This window comes from Elephas maximus, chromosome 19, assembly GCF_024166365.1.
Source record: "Elephas maximus indicus isolate mEleMax1 chromosome 19, mEleMax1 primary haplotype, whole genome shotgun sequence".
Lineage (NCBI taxonomy): Eukaryota > Metazoa > Chordata > Mammalia > Proboscidea > Elephantidae > Elephas > Elephas maximus.
In genome coordinates, this window is record NC_064837.1 from 22,958,324 (window position 1) to 22,978,055 (window position 19,732).

At 53.8% G+C, this 19,732-nt stretch overlaps 1 protein-coding gene across 1 annotated transcript in view; it reads left to right on the forward strand.

Annotated features, from left to right (window-relative positions):
* Positions 1 to 19,732, forward strand: part of SEZ6 (seizure related 6 homolog) — a 46,924-nt gene that overhangs the window by 19,944 nt on the left and 7,248 nt on the right. The window contains exons 3-6 of the mRNA XM_049861324.1: positions 3,660 to 4,328; positions 4,759 to 4,892; positions 14,667 to 14,862; positions 18,637 to 18,822. Of these exons, the coding sequence (XP_049717281.1) occupies positions 3,660 to 4,328; positions 4,759 to 4,892; positions 14,667 to 14,862; positions 18,637 to 18,822 (1,185 nt within the window). The remainder of the gene's footprint in view (positions 1 to 3,659; positions 4,329 to 4,758; positions 4,893 to 14,666; positions 14,863 to 18,636; positions 18,823 to 19,732) is intronic.

Genomic DNA, 19,732 nt, shown 5'->3' on the forward strand with positions numbered 1-19,732 from the left:
GGTGCAATATTATCCCTATTTCAAGGGTGAGGACACTGAGGCCTGGGAGGTAAGCTGACATGCACGGGGTCACACATACCACCACCTAACAGGGAACGTGGTCCCCCAGAGAGGAGAGGCTTCATCCCCAGGCCACCCCCTCCCCACCCTAGAGGACTGCCTCAGTGGGGCCCTGGCAGGAGGTCGCCCAGCCTCACTCTCTAGGCAACACTATTTAGAGCATTCAAACCAAAACCAAACCCACTGCCATCCAGTCGATTCCAAATCATAGCGACCCTGTAGGATAGGGTAGACCTGCCCCATAGAGTTTCCAAGGAGCGCCTGGCGGATTCAAACTGCGGACCTTTTGGTTAGCAGCCGTAGCACTTAACTACAACTACGTCAGCAGGGTTTCCTTTAGAGCATTCAGATCCTCTCAAAACCCCTCCACAGTGCTCACTTTACAGCTGAGGAGGCAAAGGCTCTGAGAAGGAACTTGCTCAAGCTCACGTGACTTTGCAGTGGCAGAGGTCACACTTGAACCCAGGCCCATGTGATCCATGCCCTAGCCCTGTGGGACTGTGGAGCTGGGTCTCTGGTTTGGGTCCCAGACTCAGATGTGCCTTGGGCATGGTGTGGGTGCCCCCTGGGTCCCAACCAGAGGCTTCCAGAGGGCCCAGCTAGGCTCAGGCTTAAGCCAGGTCCCAGAGGCCAGGACCTGGGAGCCCAGCCCCTGGGCTCTGGTCCCAGGTTCACCTCCGATCTACATGAGAAAGACTTGAACTTTGAAGCCAGACAGATGTGTAGGTTCAAATCTCAGGTCCCCACTCTGTGACCTTGAGCAAATCACCTCACCAGGCCCCTCTCAGCTTCAAAGCTTCAGTTTCTTTGTCTGTAAAGTGGGAATAAAGTACCCATCTCACAGAGTTGCAGTATGGATTAAATACTACAAGGTATGTGAAAGGCCTAACTCAACGTCTGGCACATAGGAAGTGCCTGATGAGACTGGGCATCTGGGCTCCCAACACTTCCTTCCACTGTCCCCTGCATCACACTCTCAGGTTGGGGGAGGCGGGGAGGACAACAGGTGGGACAGGAGGGTTCATGGGGGTATAGTGGCAGGGAGCCCACCCTTGTCCAGTCCTTGTACTCCTGAATTCAGTCATCCCAGGTAGAGAGAAGCATGTGACCTCCTGGCCACAGGCCCAGACACCTCCTAGAGTCCACCACAGTGTCTGGAGATGCCCTCTCCCCAGACATGGCTTGTCTCCCAGAGATTATCTTACTCTTTCTGACAGTGGGTGGTACCCACTGGGACCAAGTGGCAGCTGATTGTGGAATCAATTTGCTTGTTTGATATGCTATCCCTATCCCATTTAACCAAGTGCTCAGTCCCCCCAGATAACACAATCAGTGCGATTGACAGTGACGGGAGGTGCCCATTAAAAAAAAGTGCTCAGTCCCCCCAGATAACACAATCAGTGCGATTGACAGTGACGGGAGGTGCCCATTAGCTCCGCTCAATTGCCCAGCACCTACCTGGCAGCCACGGGAGGGGCTGTGCCTGCTGTGGTCATTTCCCAAGACAGAGGTCCTCTATATGCTCTCCCAGTGAAAAGTCCTACAGGTGCCTACCCTGGGAGCCATGGACAATCCTGGAAGGGGACAGGAGCAATGCATAGCTCCAGGGTGTTCCAGTGTATGGAGGGGGGTCCTCCTCCTTGAGCCATACTGAGTCTCTGCTCACCTGGCAAAGACCTGTGACATCTGGGGGGTGAGCAAAGAGCAGAGGCCTGTCCTGGCATGTCACAGGCACTGCCTGGACCCTCTGTCTCTGACTCAAATGAAAGGCACAGGGCACTGGTGGACCATCTGCTCTAGGGGTATGAGCCTGGCCAGGCATCTAACTGGACACTGTGTTGCCAATGCGCAGCATGGAATGCCAGGGCACAGATGTGCTGCTTCAGTGGGCATCTCAAGGGACAGGGGTTCTAGTTTCTCAGGGCTTTGGGGCTCTCAGACCCTTCTACCCAGAGGAATGGAGAGCTCTCTGACCTGCACCCACCTCCCGCCTCAATTTCCTCCCTCCTCGCATTTGTCTGACACATCAGAGCTGCGTGGTCTCCTGAACAGAATGTAGGCCATCTGCTGCTTCCTCATGCCTGCCAGTCCATGGGGTGGGTGTGAGCCCGTGGAATGACAGCCCCGTCACCAGACGTGCAGAGGGACCGACCTTCTCCTTGTAAACTCTGTTAATCCCACCCAGGCTGTGATTCCCTTCAAATCCTCGTGCAGCCATTTTGAGAGCTGTAAGGGTCAGGAATATCCTCCCGGCCTTCTCAAATGTGGCAAAATTCTGTGTGAGCTGAGTCTGGAGCCAGTATCCACTGCTCTTTTCCTGGCAGTTAAGGATCTGGGGAACCCAGTGGACCACAAGTAGAATATGCATCATTTCTCCAGCTCTGTGGTTGAACAAGTAAACATAATCAATAGCAGAGCCATCTGTACCTCAGACCAGAGACAGCAAACAAGTTTCATCTTCCATAGCCTATTTAATCTATTGGTAGTAGCTACCTGGATAGCTGTGTTGAGAAGGATTCTGAAATCCCATGTGGCTTCAGCAAGAGCCAAATCGATTATCAGCAATGTCTGCCACAGATAGAGGAGGTTATAGCATGCCTGATGTCCAGCTGTTATCCCTGCTTTGAGACACTGTCTTAGATGGACCCTGACTAGTATCCTAAAGATAAAGAGAATTCAGGGAAATACAGCAAATGGGAAAGGAAACAAATATTATCTCAGTTAAGCAAAAAAAAAAAAGTCCATATTACAGATGAGAAAGCTGAGATTCAGAGAGTTTAGTTTATTTACCTGGAGGTTGCACAGTCCCAAAGTGATGGATCTGGGATTTAAAGCCACGTCTGCCTGACACCAGAGCTTGGCTTTTCCCATTCTACTCACAGTGCTGCTCTAGAAGAACCATAAAAAAGGGAGAGGGATTGAAGAAATGATTGTCCTAGGAAACATGAGAGAAATGGGATGTAATGGGACCCTAACAAAAAAGTTGTATACCTATGAGGGAATCTAAATTAAAACCCCAACTACATGAAGCATTTTACTGAGGCTAATGACCAGCAGATTCACTGAGAACAGAAAACGAATTTGAACGTCCTATAATCTCAAGCATAAAAGGCACTGTAGTAGGGGTGGCACTCTTGCTGATGGTCTCATCTCAGTTCCTTAACTGACTGGCCATGTGACTCTGAGCAAATCACTTCCTTTCTCTGGCCTGTTTCCTCATCAGTAAGATAGGCCCTTAAGCTACGTTAATGATGGCAAATATTTATTTGTCATGTCAATCTGAGGTTTCAGGCATGGCTGCCTGTGTTGAGAAGGATTCTGAAATCAGAATCAGGATAGCAGGAAATAGTGCAATGATGGATTAGCAATGTCTGTCTCTGGTGCTGGAGGGGGAAGGATATCTTGTGCACCATCCTTAAAGTATGTGATATCATCTCACTCCCAGTTTAAGATTCAATAGCTCCATGATTCTCAACAGTGAACATACTCCCCAAGGTTCTCTGTCAAAAGAGAGATGGATCTCCTCCTCTCTGGGCTGGGTATGACGCTGCTCCCCATGGGGCAGGAGGAGACCCTCTGATCATTTGTTATTATTTCAGGACTCTCCTCAGAGCCCCCAACCATGGGTGAAGGGCAGGCCCCAGGCATCGAAGAGACAGATGGGGAGCTAACAGCAGCCCCCACACCCGAGCGGCCAGAACGAGGCATCCACTTCATCACAACAGCCCCCACCCTGAAGCTGCTCAACCACCACCCGCTGCTAGAGGAATTCGTACAAGAGGGGCTGGAGAGGGGAGAGGAGGAGCTGAGGCCAGCACAGCCCTTCCAGCCTGACCCACCTACGCCCTTCACCCCGAGTCCCCTCCCTCGCCTGGCCAACCAGGACAGCCGCCCCGTTTTCACCAGCCCCACTCCAGCCACAGCCGCAGCACCCACTCAACCCCAGTCCAGGGAGGACCCCTGGAACCTGGAGTCAGAGCCCCCTGCGCTTCTTGTCACAGCTCCTCTACCTCCAGGGCCCAGCACGGCAGTGCCCACCCCAGGCCTAGAGGAGAGGCCCAGTACTATACCCCCTGGCAGGGCATGGACTCTAACCCAAGAAGGTCCAGGTGACATGGGAAGGCCCTGGTCTCCAGAGGTCATGTCCCAGACCACAGGGCTCAGGCTCGAGGGGACCACTGCCACCTCCACAGCTTCAGGGGATGACGAGGAGACCACCACCACTACCACCATCGTCACCACCACCATCACCACAGTCCAGCCACCAGGTCAGCTACCTGCTGGCTTGCAGATCTGGAAATGGGCTTGTGGGGGGGGAGATGGAGGAGCTGTGGGAACCCTAAGTTCCTCTGTCTCTGACATCATGCAACTTGCCTGCCCTTTGGCACCAAGGGCCAGCCTGCAGGAGACACATGGATTGGAGCCAGATAGATGGGGTTCAAATCCTGATTCTGCCAACTACAACATGACCCAAGGAATTTTAACTTCTCTGAGCCTCATCCATAAAATGGTGATTTTGTGAGAGTTGAGATAAGCTTGCACATAGTAGGTGCTCAATAAAAGGTGGTTCCTTCTTAGAACAGGAGAATAGGCATCATAACAGGTGGGCTTCACACACACACACACACACGGTCCAGCCTTATTCGAACCTACTTTACTAGAGCTGAGCTTACCCTTGTGTCTCTTCCTGCCTCCCAGGCCCCTGCAGCTGGAATTTCTCAGGCCCAGAGGGCTCTCTAGACTCCCCCACAGCCTCCAACTCACCCCCGGATGTCGGCCTGGACTGTTTCTACTACATCTCCGTCTATCCTGGCTATGGCGTAGAAATCAAGGTAAGAGGCCTGGATCTGGCAGGGGCAAAGCTGGGGCTAGTGCATTCTCTTTTCCCGGAAAGGTGCCAGCTATGGGGGGAGGGGAAAATGCCCAGAAGCATCAGTTGGAAGGGGGCCTAGGGCCAGGGTTGGGAGATGAGCCTAAAGAAAGGTCAGATCCTGTCCTGTCCATCAGCGAGTGAAGAGGGCTACTGCTTCCCCTCAGCAGTGTTCTAGAATGTTCTAGGCTGGGAGGAGCTGTGGGAGGGGCAGGGTATGCCCACCCCTCCCCCCAAGGATCTGATTGGGGCCTCAGGAAAGTGAGAAGAGGGGGCTGCAGCCTCAGATGAGTGTCTGAATCTGTGTGACTGAGTGGAGAGATTTCAGGGCCACCTTACTGGGCTTGAGGGCCATGGACCCATTCATTCATTCATTCTTTCAGCAAATACTCCCTCAGCGGCTCCTCAGGGCAGGCCCTGCGCTGGCTCCTGGGCTGCAGAGGTGGTATCGGTAGACATGGCCACCCCACCCAAGAAGAGACAGTCTGGTGGGGGAGTCAGACCTACAGGCAGCAGTGACTGTGAAATAAGTGGCACTGGCCTCCTGCCCCCAGCCCCAGCCTCCCTGGGGCAATCTCATTCCTCCCATGGTGGCATCTCTCTACTGGCAACTCTCACATTCCTAAATCTAGCTCTGACTCGTTCTTAACACCAAGGCCTGAGCCTGCAGGAACTCGGGATGTCTCACAAGCTCCTCAATCTTGACATGCCCCAAACCCAACTCTTCCTCCGCATTCCCCCAAACCTGCTCACCACCCCACCCTCAGAGACGGATCCCAACCAGCCAGAAACCTGGACCAGGGTCCCACAGAGTAATTTTTCTCAAATGAAATCAGTCCTGTCCCCTAAGCCTCCCAGGGCGCTTGAATCAAGGCCGTTCCCTCTGGACCCCATCCACTATCCAGCTCACCTCAAGCCACTTGCTCCCTTGTTCCCCACTCTGCCTCTGCACTGAACACCTTGCTACTAACTGAGTGGGCCAAGCCTTCTTTGGCCACAAGCCCCAACTGCACATGCTGTTCCCTCTGCCTGGAACAGTCATCCCACCATCCCCTTCCTTCGGACTCAACCCGGTCATCATTTTCTCTGGAAATTCTCTCCTGATCCCCAAACCTGGGGCCATCCGCATCCTAGCTCTTATCACACTGCCTTCTATCAGTCTGTTCATGGCTTTCTACCTCCCCAGCTAGACTGTGAGTTCCTTGAGGGTGCCTTGGAGTACAGGGCACAGATGGCCACTCCCATGCTGATTGAATGAATGGATGAATGACTGAATGAATGAATGAGGTGACATGTGACCTGGATCTTGGAGACTGAACAGGGGTGGGGAGGAGAGAGGCCTTCAGCCCAGGTGAGGGAATCAGGCAGGTGACTGAGGAGCCACAGGGAGGGGACAGGAGGAGTCCAGGGAGCAGAGTGAGCACCGCTGCCTGGTCCCCACTTCCCAGCATGAGATGCACTGGATCCAGCCCCCGGCTTTTGCCCTGGAGCCACCTATCCCTGTCCTGGGGCAGTGGCTCCACCCCTCCCCTCTGAGATTGCCAGGCCCAGCAGATGGGGAGTTCTCTGACCCAGGCCCTGTGGGGAGGAGGAGGGTCCATCTTAAGGGAAGCCTGTTTCAGCCCCTCTCCCACCCGCCGTGAGCCTTTTCCCTTCTTTCTGCAACTGTTTGCTCCTGCTCTGCCAAGCCCTATGCCCCTCACTCTGGGCTGACTGGGAGGGTAATTAGGAACAGCCACCCCCTCTCAGCCATTAGCACTCAGCGCCGCTTAATTAAGGTAATTAATGTAAAATCATCACCTAATGAGAGGTGGCACCGGCTGTGGTTCACCGGGTGGAAGGCATCAGCTGCAGGTGTGGGGAAGGGGTTGGGAAGGGCAGATGCCAGGCTGGGTGCCCCCCTGCAGGCCTGGGCTGTCTGCCCCTCAGGCCTCCCACTCCCACTGAAGCCCACTGAGCCAGGCTGGGCCCAGGCCTAGTACCTGCCACAGTAGGGCAAATGCTGGCTCAGTCTGCCCTGCCCTGGCCTGGGCCCCACCCTGCATGCCCACCCCCTCATGCAAGCCCTGTATCTGTTCTTTGATGCTGCCACAGTTTTTCATCAGAATGCGAAAGCCGTTACCAGGCAACCTTGAGACGAAGACCTGCCACAGCCCTGGATTGTTGTCAGGAATTGTGGCAGGCAGAGGCTGGCTCCACCCTCTATCTCAGTATCCTGGATCCCCAAGGACTCTGTTGGCTCTGATGGCCTGAGATAGTATCAGAAGCCATGTGGGGGCAGGGCACAGGGTGGCCAGAGCTGGGTCAGCACCAGCACTGGGGATAAAGAGATAGAATCAGGGCTGAAGCAGGACTTAAGGCTCTTCTGCTTCCAAGGCTGATTCTGGCAACCCCTCCTCCCATCCAGGCCTTCTGGTCACCCACACAGGCCACTGGGACCTGAAGAAGTACTGACACTGCAGACCTATACCCACTGGAGAGCTGAAAAACCAGGGCCTAGGCAAGGAAAGGGAATTGCCCAAGGTCACTCAGTTAATCATTCACTCAGGTTTTTTGAGAAACAAATTTGTTCTGCAAACATAAACTGAGTACTTGCTGTGTGCCTGGCCCTGTGCTGGGCACTGTGGACACAGGCCTTCACAGTTATCGGGGAGACAGAAATCATCAACAATGACCACAGGATGCTCAGTGCTGCTGGGGACAGGGCAGGAAGCTGTAGGGCTGTGGGGGTTCAGGAACAGACCTGCCCCATGAGTCTGGGAGTCAGGGAAGGCTTCCTGGAGGTGAGGATCCCTGATCTGATGCTCGAAGATGAGAAGCCTGCAGCCAAACCCGGTCTGGGAAGCAGCACGTTGCATAGGAGCAGGGAGTGGGCTTAAGGACTCCTACCAGAAGCCAGGCCCAAGAGCAGTGCCCTCCTGCCCAAGGCTGGCAGTTGAGCCAGGCCACACTGGGCATTGGGGAGGGGGGATAGGTGAGGGGCTGGAGGGTCTAGAAGGCTGCCTGTTGTCCTCCAGTCTTGGGGAAAGGGGACTACCCATGGTGTCTCCATATCATGGATAAGCTCCCACCCACCCCCTCCATGAATTCACAGGGACAGCTCAGAGTAGGTGGGGAGAGGGGTGGAGTAGAGGTAAGGGGGATGGGAGGAGCCATGGGAGGAGAGGAGTATCTTAAGGACCCCAGATTACACCACTGAGCAGGTCAGCTTGATGCTGTGCTAGCTCCTGCCATGTGACCACAGCTCTTGCTGGAGTCTGGGGCTGGGCAGTTGTTACCATTGCCTCCGAGCTGATTCCTACGCACGGTGGCCCATGTGTGTCAGAGTAGAATTGTGCCCCATAGCTTTTCAATGGCCGGTTTTTCAGAAGTATATATCACCAGGCCTTTTTTCTGAGTTACCTCTGGGTAAACTGAAACCTCCAACCTTTCCGTTAGCAGCTAAGTGTGTTAACTGTTTGCACTACCCAGAGGCTCCAGGGCTGGCCAAGACCCTCTCTCAATTTCCTGTTTGTAGCCTCAGAGGTGCCAGAATCTCTCAAAGCCCGGCTCTCCATGGCTTGGACCACAGCCCCTCACAGTCTGCTTCATCCCCCCCAGTCTTGGCTCTGCAGCTGCTTATGACCTCTGAGTAGGCCAGCACAGGCCCTCCATGGTCAGAGGAGCCTTGCCTGCTTTAGCTGGGGTCAGGCATTGGGCTAGGCTCTTTTCTGAGAGGTACAGGAAAGCCTAGTGGCGTAGTGGTTAAGTGCTATGGCTACTAACCAAAAGGTTGGCAGTTCAAGTCCACCAGGTGCTCCTTGGAAACTCTGTGGGGTAGTTCTACTCTGTCCTATAGGGTTGCTATGAGTCAGAATCGACTCGACGGCAACGGGTTTTTTTTTATTTAGAGTATCCCCTTGAGGATGGATGGCACAAGCCCATGGCCCACGTGGGTTGAACCCCCTCCCCAGCAGCCAGTATTCCCCTGAGGGCTCTAGGCCTTTCTTGGCCGGGCACCTGCCTCTTGCTACAGTTCACATGCCAAGAGCACTCCCACTGCCAGCCTCCACCTTGGTCTGGCTGCTCTCCACACCATCTGGAGCCTGGGCACAGCTGCCCACAGTCCCTGCCCCAGTGCCCCCGGAGGCCCCTTTGGCACCGTTGTCCCATGCCAGTTGGCTGCTAGCTTGGTAGCCAGAACACTCTGCCCCTTTCAGCTAGGTCAGGACCAGGCCCAAGGTGGGCACCAGGAATGGAGAAGGGGGTTGATGGGGCGGGATTTTTGGGCAACCACCCCAGAGGAGTTTGTGTCCCCAGCCTAAGCCTCTTTCATGGTTCCCAGAAGGGGCAACTGAGGGGACCCCCAGAGTAGAAGGCAAGTCTTACTCCATGGATTTAGGCCCCTCACCCCGCCCCATCCCTAAAATAGACCCCACCCAATACAAGGGCACAGAGACTGTCCGTGTGGGACTGAGGTGCCAGTCCTGGCTCTGTCTACTTCTGGATGACTAGGCTGAGCCCTGCCTTCTCTGGGCCTTAGTTTCCCTCTCTGTAAAAGGAAAAGTTTGAACCAGATGATGCAGAAGGCCCATTCTAGCTAGTCCCTGTGTCTGTGGCTCATTTTCTGGGTCCAAGAAGCTCCCTTGTGGGCCAGACAGAGCAGCAGCACTCAAGCCCTTGGCCCCGCTTCTTATTTCCTGGCAGCTGCAGAGCCTGGGCCAGGAAGAGGGTGGCTCCTGGTTTTGGTGCCTCCCAGACAGAGGCCTGGCAAACCTGAGGGTGAGGTGGGCCCACAGCCAGCTACCACAATGGCAAATGCAAAGGGTTCATCAGGGTGGGGCCCATGTCTCCCCAAGAAAGGGAGAGAGAACTGGTAATGCTCCTGCCCTTCTGGGTACCTGTGCTTGAGCCCCTTACAGACAGAATCTAACGTAGTCCTTCCAGCCTGTGAGGTAGGCATGAATTCCCGATTTAACAGACAAAACTGGGCTCAGAACGGTCATGTGACTTGCCTAAGCACCCTCAGCTAGTCAATGATGGAGCTGGGATTTGACCCCAAAACTCAAGAGCCCTTGTTCTTCCCATAGCCCTGGAGGTTGGCATGGGTGGGGCATGGGACAAGTCCAGAGAGGAAATGCTGGGCAGGGACAGCCCTAGCCAACCTCTTCCTCAGCCTTGCCCTACCTGACCCAGGCCCAAAGGATGCCCATCTGGAGTCTTCACAGTCCGGGGGAGGGGCCAGAGCACTGTGCATGAAGACTGGACCAGGCATCAGGAGTTGGACTTGCTACATGACCCAAGGGGGATCTGTCAACTTCTCTGATTACAAGTTTCCCTTATCTATAAAGTGAACGTAGACACTCCTTATTGGGGTTTTGAGAGATCTGAGAGGATAATGGGTGTGAAAGATCTTTGAAAACTATAAAGGGCCTTGTAGGGAAAATTGTGAGTATACTATTGGCGTGAGGGGCTGTGTGCGTGCAGGTTGGCCTGTGTCAGAGCCCATATGGGTCAGGGGGTGACCAAGAGAGTCCACTGTGGAGGAGGGGCAGTAGCCGGTATTGCTGGGGGCTGGGATTCAGGGACTGGGATTGGTGGTCTCACACCAGAGTCATCCTTGAGATCATTCACAGGGTGGTCCTTCAGCAAATGTATACAAAAAATCCTGTCACCTTCCCACCTATGGGTAGCACCATTAGGGTATGTAGCTGGGGACCTAACTGGCAGTTTCCATGGGTACGGACAGGCTAATCAAGGCTGATGTCCAGAGGTTGGCAGAGGGCAAACCTGAATCCCCTCCCCACTTCCCACCCATGAAGGAGCCAGCCTCCAACTAGCTCTATTTCCTTCTTTGAAGTGACCTCATGGTCTGCTGCAGTGTTAGATGGTCCAGGGCCCTGTGGGAATTGTCCTCAGCTCCCTCTGCTTCTGTCTTCCCCCTGCCTGCTCCCCTCCCCCAGGTCCCCTCCTGTCATTGGCTAGGGTTGTGGGAAGATAGCCCTGATGAGCAGAGCTGACATTTCAATCTGTCTCCCAAGCTCTTCACACGCCTGCAAATTGCATCAAGACTTCATCACCCCCCTTGTCTGACACCCAGCCCTGTCTGGCCCCTGTCAGGCCTGGCCCTCAAACAAGTGACAAATTACATTCCAGCCACTGTGGCAAGCCCGCAAGTAGGTGCTTGAAACCCCAGGGACCAGAGCTGCCCAGATAACCTCTGTCTGAGAACAGGGTGCCTTCGGGAGGGAGCCCCAGGCAACCTTAGCCCACTCCATCCCACGCTCTCATCTCAACCCTCCTCACCAGGTTTGAAGGGGCCATGCCTTCCCCAGACCAGAGGCTGCCAGAGGCCTCAGCTCCCAGTTTCCCAGGCTTCCGGGGGAAGGATGGCTGGTGAGAACACAAATCTCAGTATCTCGGAAAAAGCTAGGCCAGGCTAAGATCTACCTCCTTGCTAAACCTGGGGGCCTGGGAATAAAGATGTTTTCAAGTCTGCTTCTGTAGATGACACTCCACAAAGTTGAGAGGGGGAGAGAGCTCCTTTTGCCTCCTGTAAGGCAAGACTCTACTACTTAACACCAGTGTGGCCTTTGGCAAGTTCCTTAGCCTCTCTGAGCCTTTATTTATGGGGATTTTACCACCTACCTTATAGAATTGTGTGGTGGTGATTGTTGGGTGCCTGTAGAGTCAACTTTAACTCATAGTGACCCCATGTGACTAGTAGAGTAGAACTGCCCTATAGGGCTTTCTAGGCTGTATTCTTTATGGGAGCAGATTGCCAGGTATTTTCTCCTGTGGAGCCACTGGATGGCTTCAAACCGCCAACCTTTCAGATAGCAGCCAAGCGCTTAACTGTTGTGCTACCAGGGCTCCTTGTTCAATTGGGGTGAGGGTGAAACAAATGGCATAAAGCACCTTGTACAAGGCTTGACACATCACAGGCTCTCTGTGAGCAACAATCGTTAACTCTGCTGCTCTTGTTCTGCTGCTCTTTGACCCCACAAAGTAGTAGGGTCAGAGCTGGAAGCCAGAGGTCAAGAGGGCGAATATGGAGAGCTAGGAAGAAAATACATACTAAGTTCATTTCGACTTCGCCTTCTTAATTTCCCTGCAGTGAACGTCCTCCCTCCCACTCTTCATAGCCCCCCTTCAAGGTGCTCTCAGACCCCACCTGCTCCACGCACTTCTGCTGAGCCTCCAGCCCCTCCAGCTCCCCCCTTGAGGATTCCTGCCACACACATTCAGTACCACTTAAGGCAGAATCAGAGGCTGTCTGGCATCTCTCGATAATTACAGATTCCACGTGTGTGAGGCTTGTTTTCCCAACTCTAGAATCACAGAATCTCCACGTTTGAAGAAACCTCATCCAGCCTCCGCCTGCAGCAGGAACTCCCTGAGGAATGTCCCCAGCAGATGGTCAGGCAGCCTCCACCCAAACGTGCCCGGGTGGGGCTCCTCATGGAGAGGAGGCACTTCTGCCCCCAGCACCCAGCCTTAAGCCTCCTTTTCGCCCCCTGAAGACCTACTAGGTCCTTCCTTCCAGGCAGGAGTGGGGACCTTTCCCCGCCCAGCTGCTCCCTCTGGGGTCCCCATAGCACAGCCAACATCAGCACCCCAATCTGGGGGCCTAGAGCCTGGCAGGAAGCTGTCTCCTGGGACACCACTGAGGGCAGGAGGAGTGAGTGGCCCACTCATTCATTCTCTCCACACACCTTTATTGAGACTGGCCAAGGAAGAGGGCATCCCGGACTTTCATAGAGAAATGGGTGGAGGACAGGTGGGGAGAGCCTGAAGGAGAGGGACTGCCTGGACTGACCTGGAAAGCAGAGGTTGGTGGCTCTGAGATCCGAAGGGATGACCAGCTTCCCCAGGAGAGGGAGAGGGGAAAGTATTCTCTGTGCAGGCTCTTACCTATGCAAACGCCCAGAGAAGTGGGAGCAGGAGGTGGCCTGTGGCTGCAGTACAGGCAAGTGAGGCTAGTAAAGCCAGTGGGGCCAGCTGGGAGGTTTGGACCTTGTCCTCTGGGCAGTCTGAAGTCACCAGCAGTTTTGGGTGGGAGAAAGAAGTGATCTGACCTGAGACAGCCAAGGCCCTGGAGATGAGTTGGGTATGGGAGGAATGAGACAGGGGTGGTTAAAGGCTATTCGCCATGTGAGACATAACGGGTAGGGGGTCATCAGAGCCAAGACAAAGACAAAGGGATGAAGAGGAGGAACCTATTGGAAAGATATTTGGAAGGTAAGATTGGTGACTTGCTGGATGACACTTAACCAACCCCAGTAGTTAACCCCTGAAGATTCAGTGTTGGAGACCATGTAGGATCAGTGCTGCTGAACTGCCTAGGGATCTTGTTACAATGCAGATTACGATTTAGTAGATCTGAGGTGAGGAATGAGATTCTGCTTTTCTAACAAGCTCCTAGGTAATGCTGATGCTGCCAGCCCAGGGGCCACATTTTAAGTAGCAAGGACCTGTCCTAGGCCATTTCATAAGATGAGGAAACAGAAGCTCAGGTAGTCAGCATACTTGTCCAAGATCACATGGTTTTGATGAGGTCCTAGATCTCTGGGCTGTAATCCAGTGCTCCTTCCACCAGACCACACTGCCACTTCCCCTCCAGGCAGAGTCTGTTGCTGTCCAATTCTTTGATTTGTTTGAATGGCGACATGGGGACCAGAAGAATGCTCCAGGGGTTGACGGCCTGAGGACTTGGGTGGTAGTAGATCTGTGACAGCCAGAAGGAGGGGCACTGAGAAAGAGGCCCAGAGAAGAGAGAGAGAACAGCAGTGTGGCTGGCATGTGGAAGGGTGTGGCATAAGGCTTAGCAGTTGGCAGGGGCCAGGTTGGGCAGGGCCACAGGGCCTGGGAAGGAGCTTGGACTAGAGCCAATAGGTTCCATGGGCTCAATGGGGAGCCGCTGGAGGATTTAAATGAGGAAGTAACATGATCAGCAACAGGTTTGGGACTGCAGCTCACAGGATATTGATGTTGGGGGAGGACTGGGTTAAGCCCTACAGATAGGGAGGCTGTCAGGAGACTGCTGAGGTGATATAGGTGAGCAATGCTATGAGGGACCTGGGCAAGTGGCAGTGGGGATGATTTGAGGTCCAATTGACAGGACCGAATGACTGGATATGGGGTGTGGGGGAGGAAGCAAGACGCCAGGTTCTGACTTGAGCACTAGGTGGATGGTGAAGTCATTCCCTTAGATGGAGAGCCAGGGGAGCTACTGGTTGGAGGACAGGGTGGTTGAGTCAGTACCAGACAGGCTAGGTGTTTGAAATCCTTCAAACTGGGTGAGGCATCCAACAGGAGATGTCCAAGGGCAGCTGGGCACCTGAGTCCAATGCTTGAGACCTCACATTGCTGGCCAGACTCTGAGACACCATCTAGTTCAATACGCCTACCCCATCCCCACTTCTCAGATGAGAAAACTGAGCCAGGGAGGGGAAGGGACAGGAAGCAGCCGGTGTACTAGTAGAAAGGCTTTGGAGGCAGACTTGCTTACAAATCCCAGTTCTGCTAATAATCTGTGTGCCCTCGGGTAATTTACGTAGTGTCTCTGAGCCTTAGGTCCCATCTCATGGAGTTGTGGGAAGGTAAGTAGAGCCCCTCCTGTACAGACGTGCCTAGCTCAGGACCTGGGGGCTCTGGTGCCCAAGGGGTGGGGAAGCAGCAGGGTTGTCCATGCCCAGGGCCTTCAGGAGCCTGAGGGCAGGAAGAAGCCTAACTGCTCTTCCTACTCCATTGGCAGGTCCAGAACATCAGCCTGCTGGAAGGGGAGATGGTAACAGTGGAAGGCCTAGGGGGGTCAGACCCGCTGCCCCTGGCCAACCAGTCTTTCCTGCTGCGGGGCCAAGTCATCCGCAGCCCTACACATCAAGCGGCCCTGAGGTTCCAGAGCCTCCCGCCACCTGCCGGGCCTGGCACCTTCCATTTCCACTACCGAGGTAGGTGTGGGCAGCTGAGACAGGAGCCAGCCTAGACTGGCTGTCCTCCTGGAGGTCTCTGATCCTATTATACCCTGGGGGAAAACACAGAGGGGTTAATAACATACAACAAAGTGCCCAGTGAAGCTCCGTACAACTGGAGGTGGGTAGACACTTAAACGGGCAATAACGATAGAAGACCTCCCCACAAATGCAAGAGGGTCAAGGTCAAAGGGGTTTGACAATGCCTTAGGAGGATCTTAGCTTCCAGCTCGGCCTTCCTGAACTGCCTCATCCACCCTGGACCTGGCCCACACCCCAGTCAGCTGCTCAGAACACCTCTGGAAGCAGGGGAATAGCATGATGTTGCAGGAAAATCACAGCCTCAGGAGAAGGGCAGATCTGTGTTTGGGTATACTTCCCACTGGTTTCTGACCTCTCTGACCCTCCTTTTCCTCTGCTGTAAACTGACACCACAACACCTATACCACAAAGTCATGGCCAGGATTAAACAAAATGGTGCATCTCAAGTGCTTAGCACAGGCCCTGTCAAGGAAACTAGTAAACAACTGTCAGGAGGGGGAAGGGAAAGGAAAGGTGAGACTCTGCTGCTCTCCCTTAGCACCCCTCCAACCCCCAGGCGCAAAGTCAGCTCTAGCCCTTGCTCCTTCTGCACAGCTGTGACGGTTAACTGGACTCAGATTGGGAGGCGCTAACGGGGAAATAATCGGTGCGAACAATTAGAGGACTGTCTTGCATTGTCATGGACCACTTCCGAAGCCCTGAGAGGGGCCATAGCCAGAAGGAGGGCAGGCATTCCTTTGGGAATCCTGGATGCTTGGAACCACACCTAAGGAGCAGTCACTGTCTCCTGACCTCCCCACCCAAGCTGGGAGCAGCAGCCCTGGCATTGGCAGCAGGGAGCCTGGTGGTGGGCAGGGACTGGGCAGAAGCCAGGGGCCAGCCAAGGCAAGGGTGAGTGTCTAAGGCATCCCAGCCGGCCTCCCTAATGGTTCATCAATCCTCCGTAGTGGTGGGCATAATTTCACGCCACAGTAACCTTCTTTCTTCCTGCAAATTCCTTTGCACAAAACCCTGGACCTCCTCTCTGTTGGGCCAGACAAAGGTGGCTGACAGGCAATGAGTTGAAGGCTGGGCAGGCGAGGGGGAGCCAAAGAGGAGCTGGGAGAGCCGGCCCAGTCCTGCCTCCTCCTCAGCTCCCAGAAGCCCTCCCTCCTCAGCCCAGTTTTTGTCAATGATCAGCTCTTTGGTTAATGAGTGTAATTCTCCTAATTATAGGCCGTAATTAGCCCTGATCCTGGAGAACAGGAGAAGCGTGTGCCCACATACATCTCCGTGGGCTGGAGAAAGAGCGTGTCAGAGGGGTGAGGGACCTTGTACCTACACCCCTGCCAGAGGTGCCCGGGCTGGCTGGTGTTGGAGAACACAAGGATGGGCCCCTACAAGGGCTGCGTCCGCAAGGCCAAGTTCCAATTCCCTCCCACAGGCTCAAGCAGGGTGGGGTGGTAGAGGGCTCTGCCAACCATCCTCCTCCTCCATCCCGAGCCTTCCTGGCCCTGGCCTTGGCCCCAGAAACAGACGCCAGTGAGAAAATAACTCGACAGATTGCGGTGGTGCTGGCTCCCCGGGAACAGTCGTCATGGCAACAGGAAGAAGCTCACCCTGGGAAGTGGCACTTCACCCACTGTGGAGATTAGGGGCTTGTCCTCTGCCCCAGCCCCCTGCCTCTTACCCCATCCTGGCCTAGTTTCCTTATCTGTGAAATAGGGGTCCTGCCTTCCCAGAGTTGTGATGGGAACTCACGGGGAAGATGTAAGTACAAGTGTTGAGCATGACATCTGGTCCTCACCTAGACCCTCCCACATCAGTTAGCCTCTCAGCCCCTTCCATTCTGAGTTCAGTGCCCCACATCCTCTTCTTAGCCCTTCCTGGGCCCAGACCCTTCCCCAGGCCATCATGAGTGGCTGTCCTGAACAACCACTCAGGGCACAGGGCTTCAGTTTGTTCTGGCTCAACCCCCTGCTGAGAATTTGCCTTTCCAACAAGTTCGCAGGAAGTTATACGTAGGTAGGTGATTCTTATGTCAAAGCCCTAAGCTCTGTGTTTTTTAACTCTCAGGCTCCTCTGACTCCTGAGCCCAGGCTTCCACGTCAGGTGTGGGGGAGATAAAGCAAGTGGGCTTTAGAGCCAGGGGCTCCAAGTGCCTGTTCTACCACTACTACTGTGTGATGAGGGAAAGCCTCTCAGTCTGTCTCTGGACCTTAGCTTTCCTCAACTGAAAATGGGTTAAAACCCCTACCTTGCCTTCCTTTCTCCCAAACATATTGTAGGCTTCAAACAAGAGAGTGAAGGCATTTTAGAAGCTGGAAGGTGCATGCAGATGTAAGGTGCTATTATTAATCAAGATTACATACAGTAACAGCAGGCTGGTGTGCTGGGTGTTTTGTTCTGTCAGACACTGCATACATTTCCTCTCACTTTATCTCCACAACATTGAACACAATCCTCTAAATGGGAGTGTAAACAAGGAAACAGACATGAGGTAACTTGCCCAAGGTTGCACAGCAAACCCAGACAGTCAGACCCAGAGCCCACCTCCTACGCGCTACCTGCCAATCACAATTTGCCTCAATTAATCACTCACTTAAGAACTCTATGAGACAGGGAATCATTTCACAGACATAGTCACTAAGGCCAGGAGAGGTGAAAATCACAAAACTGAAAGCCGCAAAACTCAAGTGTCGGACCCTGGTTTGCTCAGAGCTGACCCCTTTTCTAGCCACACAAAAGAACATACATAGAGGCTAGTGGAGCCCCTGCCTGGACCTCTTTTCCCATCCACCTGGTGCCATCAGTAAGGGTAATTTGTCTCAGTCTAGCCAGTCCTCATCCTTCCTATCACCTCCTAATGGTTTTCAGGACCTTTAGCCCAACCCTTCCCTCAGCTTCTCTCTTTGCCTCCCTCCAATCCTTCTCCCCACCTCTCAGACCCAAGCCCTGACTCGCTTGGTCCCAGGTGGGACTTTGCCAGGTTGTTTTGTAGGATCTGCTGCCACCACTTGGCTATACATAGTATGACAATTCCAAAAGCTACCAGGTTTCCCAGGCAACTTGTCCCTCCCTCAATTTCCAAGAAGGTGTGCCCTGTACCCTCACCCTTGCCTCCATCCTGTTTTTAAAAATCCACCACCGTTTCCATCCAACATTTTAGTATTTCTGTATGAATAAAAAAGAAGCTTTTAGTGCCTGACTTCAACCTTTCCTCCTGCAATGCATATTTATCCTCTATAGGAAGAATAGTGATGCATTACGTAGGCTTTTCACTATTTCAAGTGTTCCCATTTATAAGTCATTCAATAAAACATGCCTTGAAGATATACTATCAGCCGAGTTCCAGGGATACCAAGTTGAATAAAATATAATCCCTTTTACAGTCTCACAATAACCCTGTAGATAGGCTGCCATTTCGAACCTCATTTTAAGATGAAGAAACAGGCACAAAAAAGTTAAGTAATCTGCCCAAAGTGTCACCAAGCTTGGACCAGAACCCAAGCCTCCTAACTTCCGGCTCTGTGCTTGCTCCACTAACCAGCCCAGGCTGCTGGAACTATCATCAGCACCTTTAGGGAAGGGGATTGGAGTCTTTTCTGCAATTTCTTATCCTTCCTCTGAACCCAAATGATGCTTCTTGGCAGTGGAGGCTGGGGCTGGCCCTTTTTCCCGTGACTATGGCTCAGCACCCCCCTTCCCATAACACCCCTCCTCTCTCCACAGCCTATCTCCTGAGCTGCCACTTTCCCCGACGTCCGGCTTATGGAGATGTGACTGTCACCAGCCTCCACCCAGGAGGCAGTGCCCGCTTCCACTGTGCCACTGGCTACCAGCTAAAGGGCGCCAGGCTGCTTACCTGTCTCAATGCCACCCAGCCCTTCTGGGATTCCCAGGAGCCTGTCTGCATTGGTGAGTGGCCTCAAAGGAAAGGACTCAATGCTGAGCAGGGGAGTGGGGTGGGCGGCTCATCCCTGCTCTCTGTTGCTGGCTGGCACTGTCCCTGAACCTCATTCTCCACAAGGAGCCAGAAAATGGCCACATTTCGATGACTTTCATCCAACATGCGCTTATTAAGCACCTACTAAAAGGAAAGGAGGCACCGCAGGTATACAGAGCTGAATTAAATAGGGCCCTCAAAGAACCCACAGTTCCGGAAAGAGGGGAAGAAGAAACCACACAGATGTCCAACTTCCAGAGCAGGAAGTAAGAAGTGCCATAGAGGAGTCACGAAGCGTCCTGGGAGGAGAGGAAGCAATCGCTCTTAGTTGGGTATTTAGAGGGCCTCCTGGGAGAAGCAACACTGAAAGTTTGCCTTTTCGGTGGATACCTGGGCAGTGATACAGAGGTGGGAAGGAGGGGGGATCAGGGACGCTGAAGACAGCCAGGTTTGGCTGAGCCTGAGGCATGTGCAGGGGGCAGGGGAAGGGCCTTGACCGTTAGGCCAAGATACCGGGGAGCTGCTGAAGGTTTTAGAGAGGAGGAGGAGGTGCTCAGAACTGCCTCAGGAGAGCTAGCCAAGTGGTTGTCTGGAGGCTCTGCCAGACAAGAGGGTCTGCTCTTAGACAGTGACCTTGGCAACGGAGAGCAGGGCAGAGGGTCCAAAGACACTGAAGAGGAAAAGGGGGCTCCCAGGTTCTGGTCCTGGGTCATCAGGAAGTCTGGGATTGCTGCCAGTAGAAGGGGCTTGTTGGAGGAAGGACAATGAAGTGTTTGGTTTGGAATATGAGAGGCACTTGAGCTTTAGAACCTTATTTCACTGTATAAGCCCTTCCTGGGTACCAGGCACAACTGGAGATGCATAAGACAGATGTGATCTCTG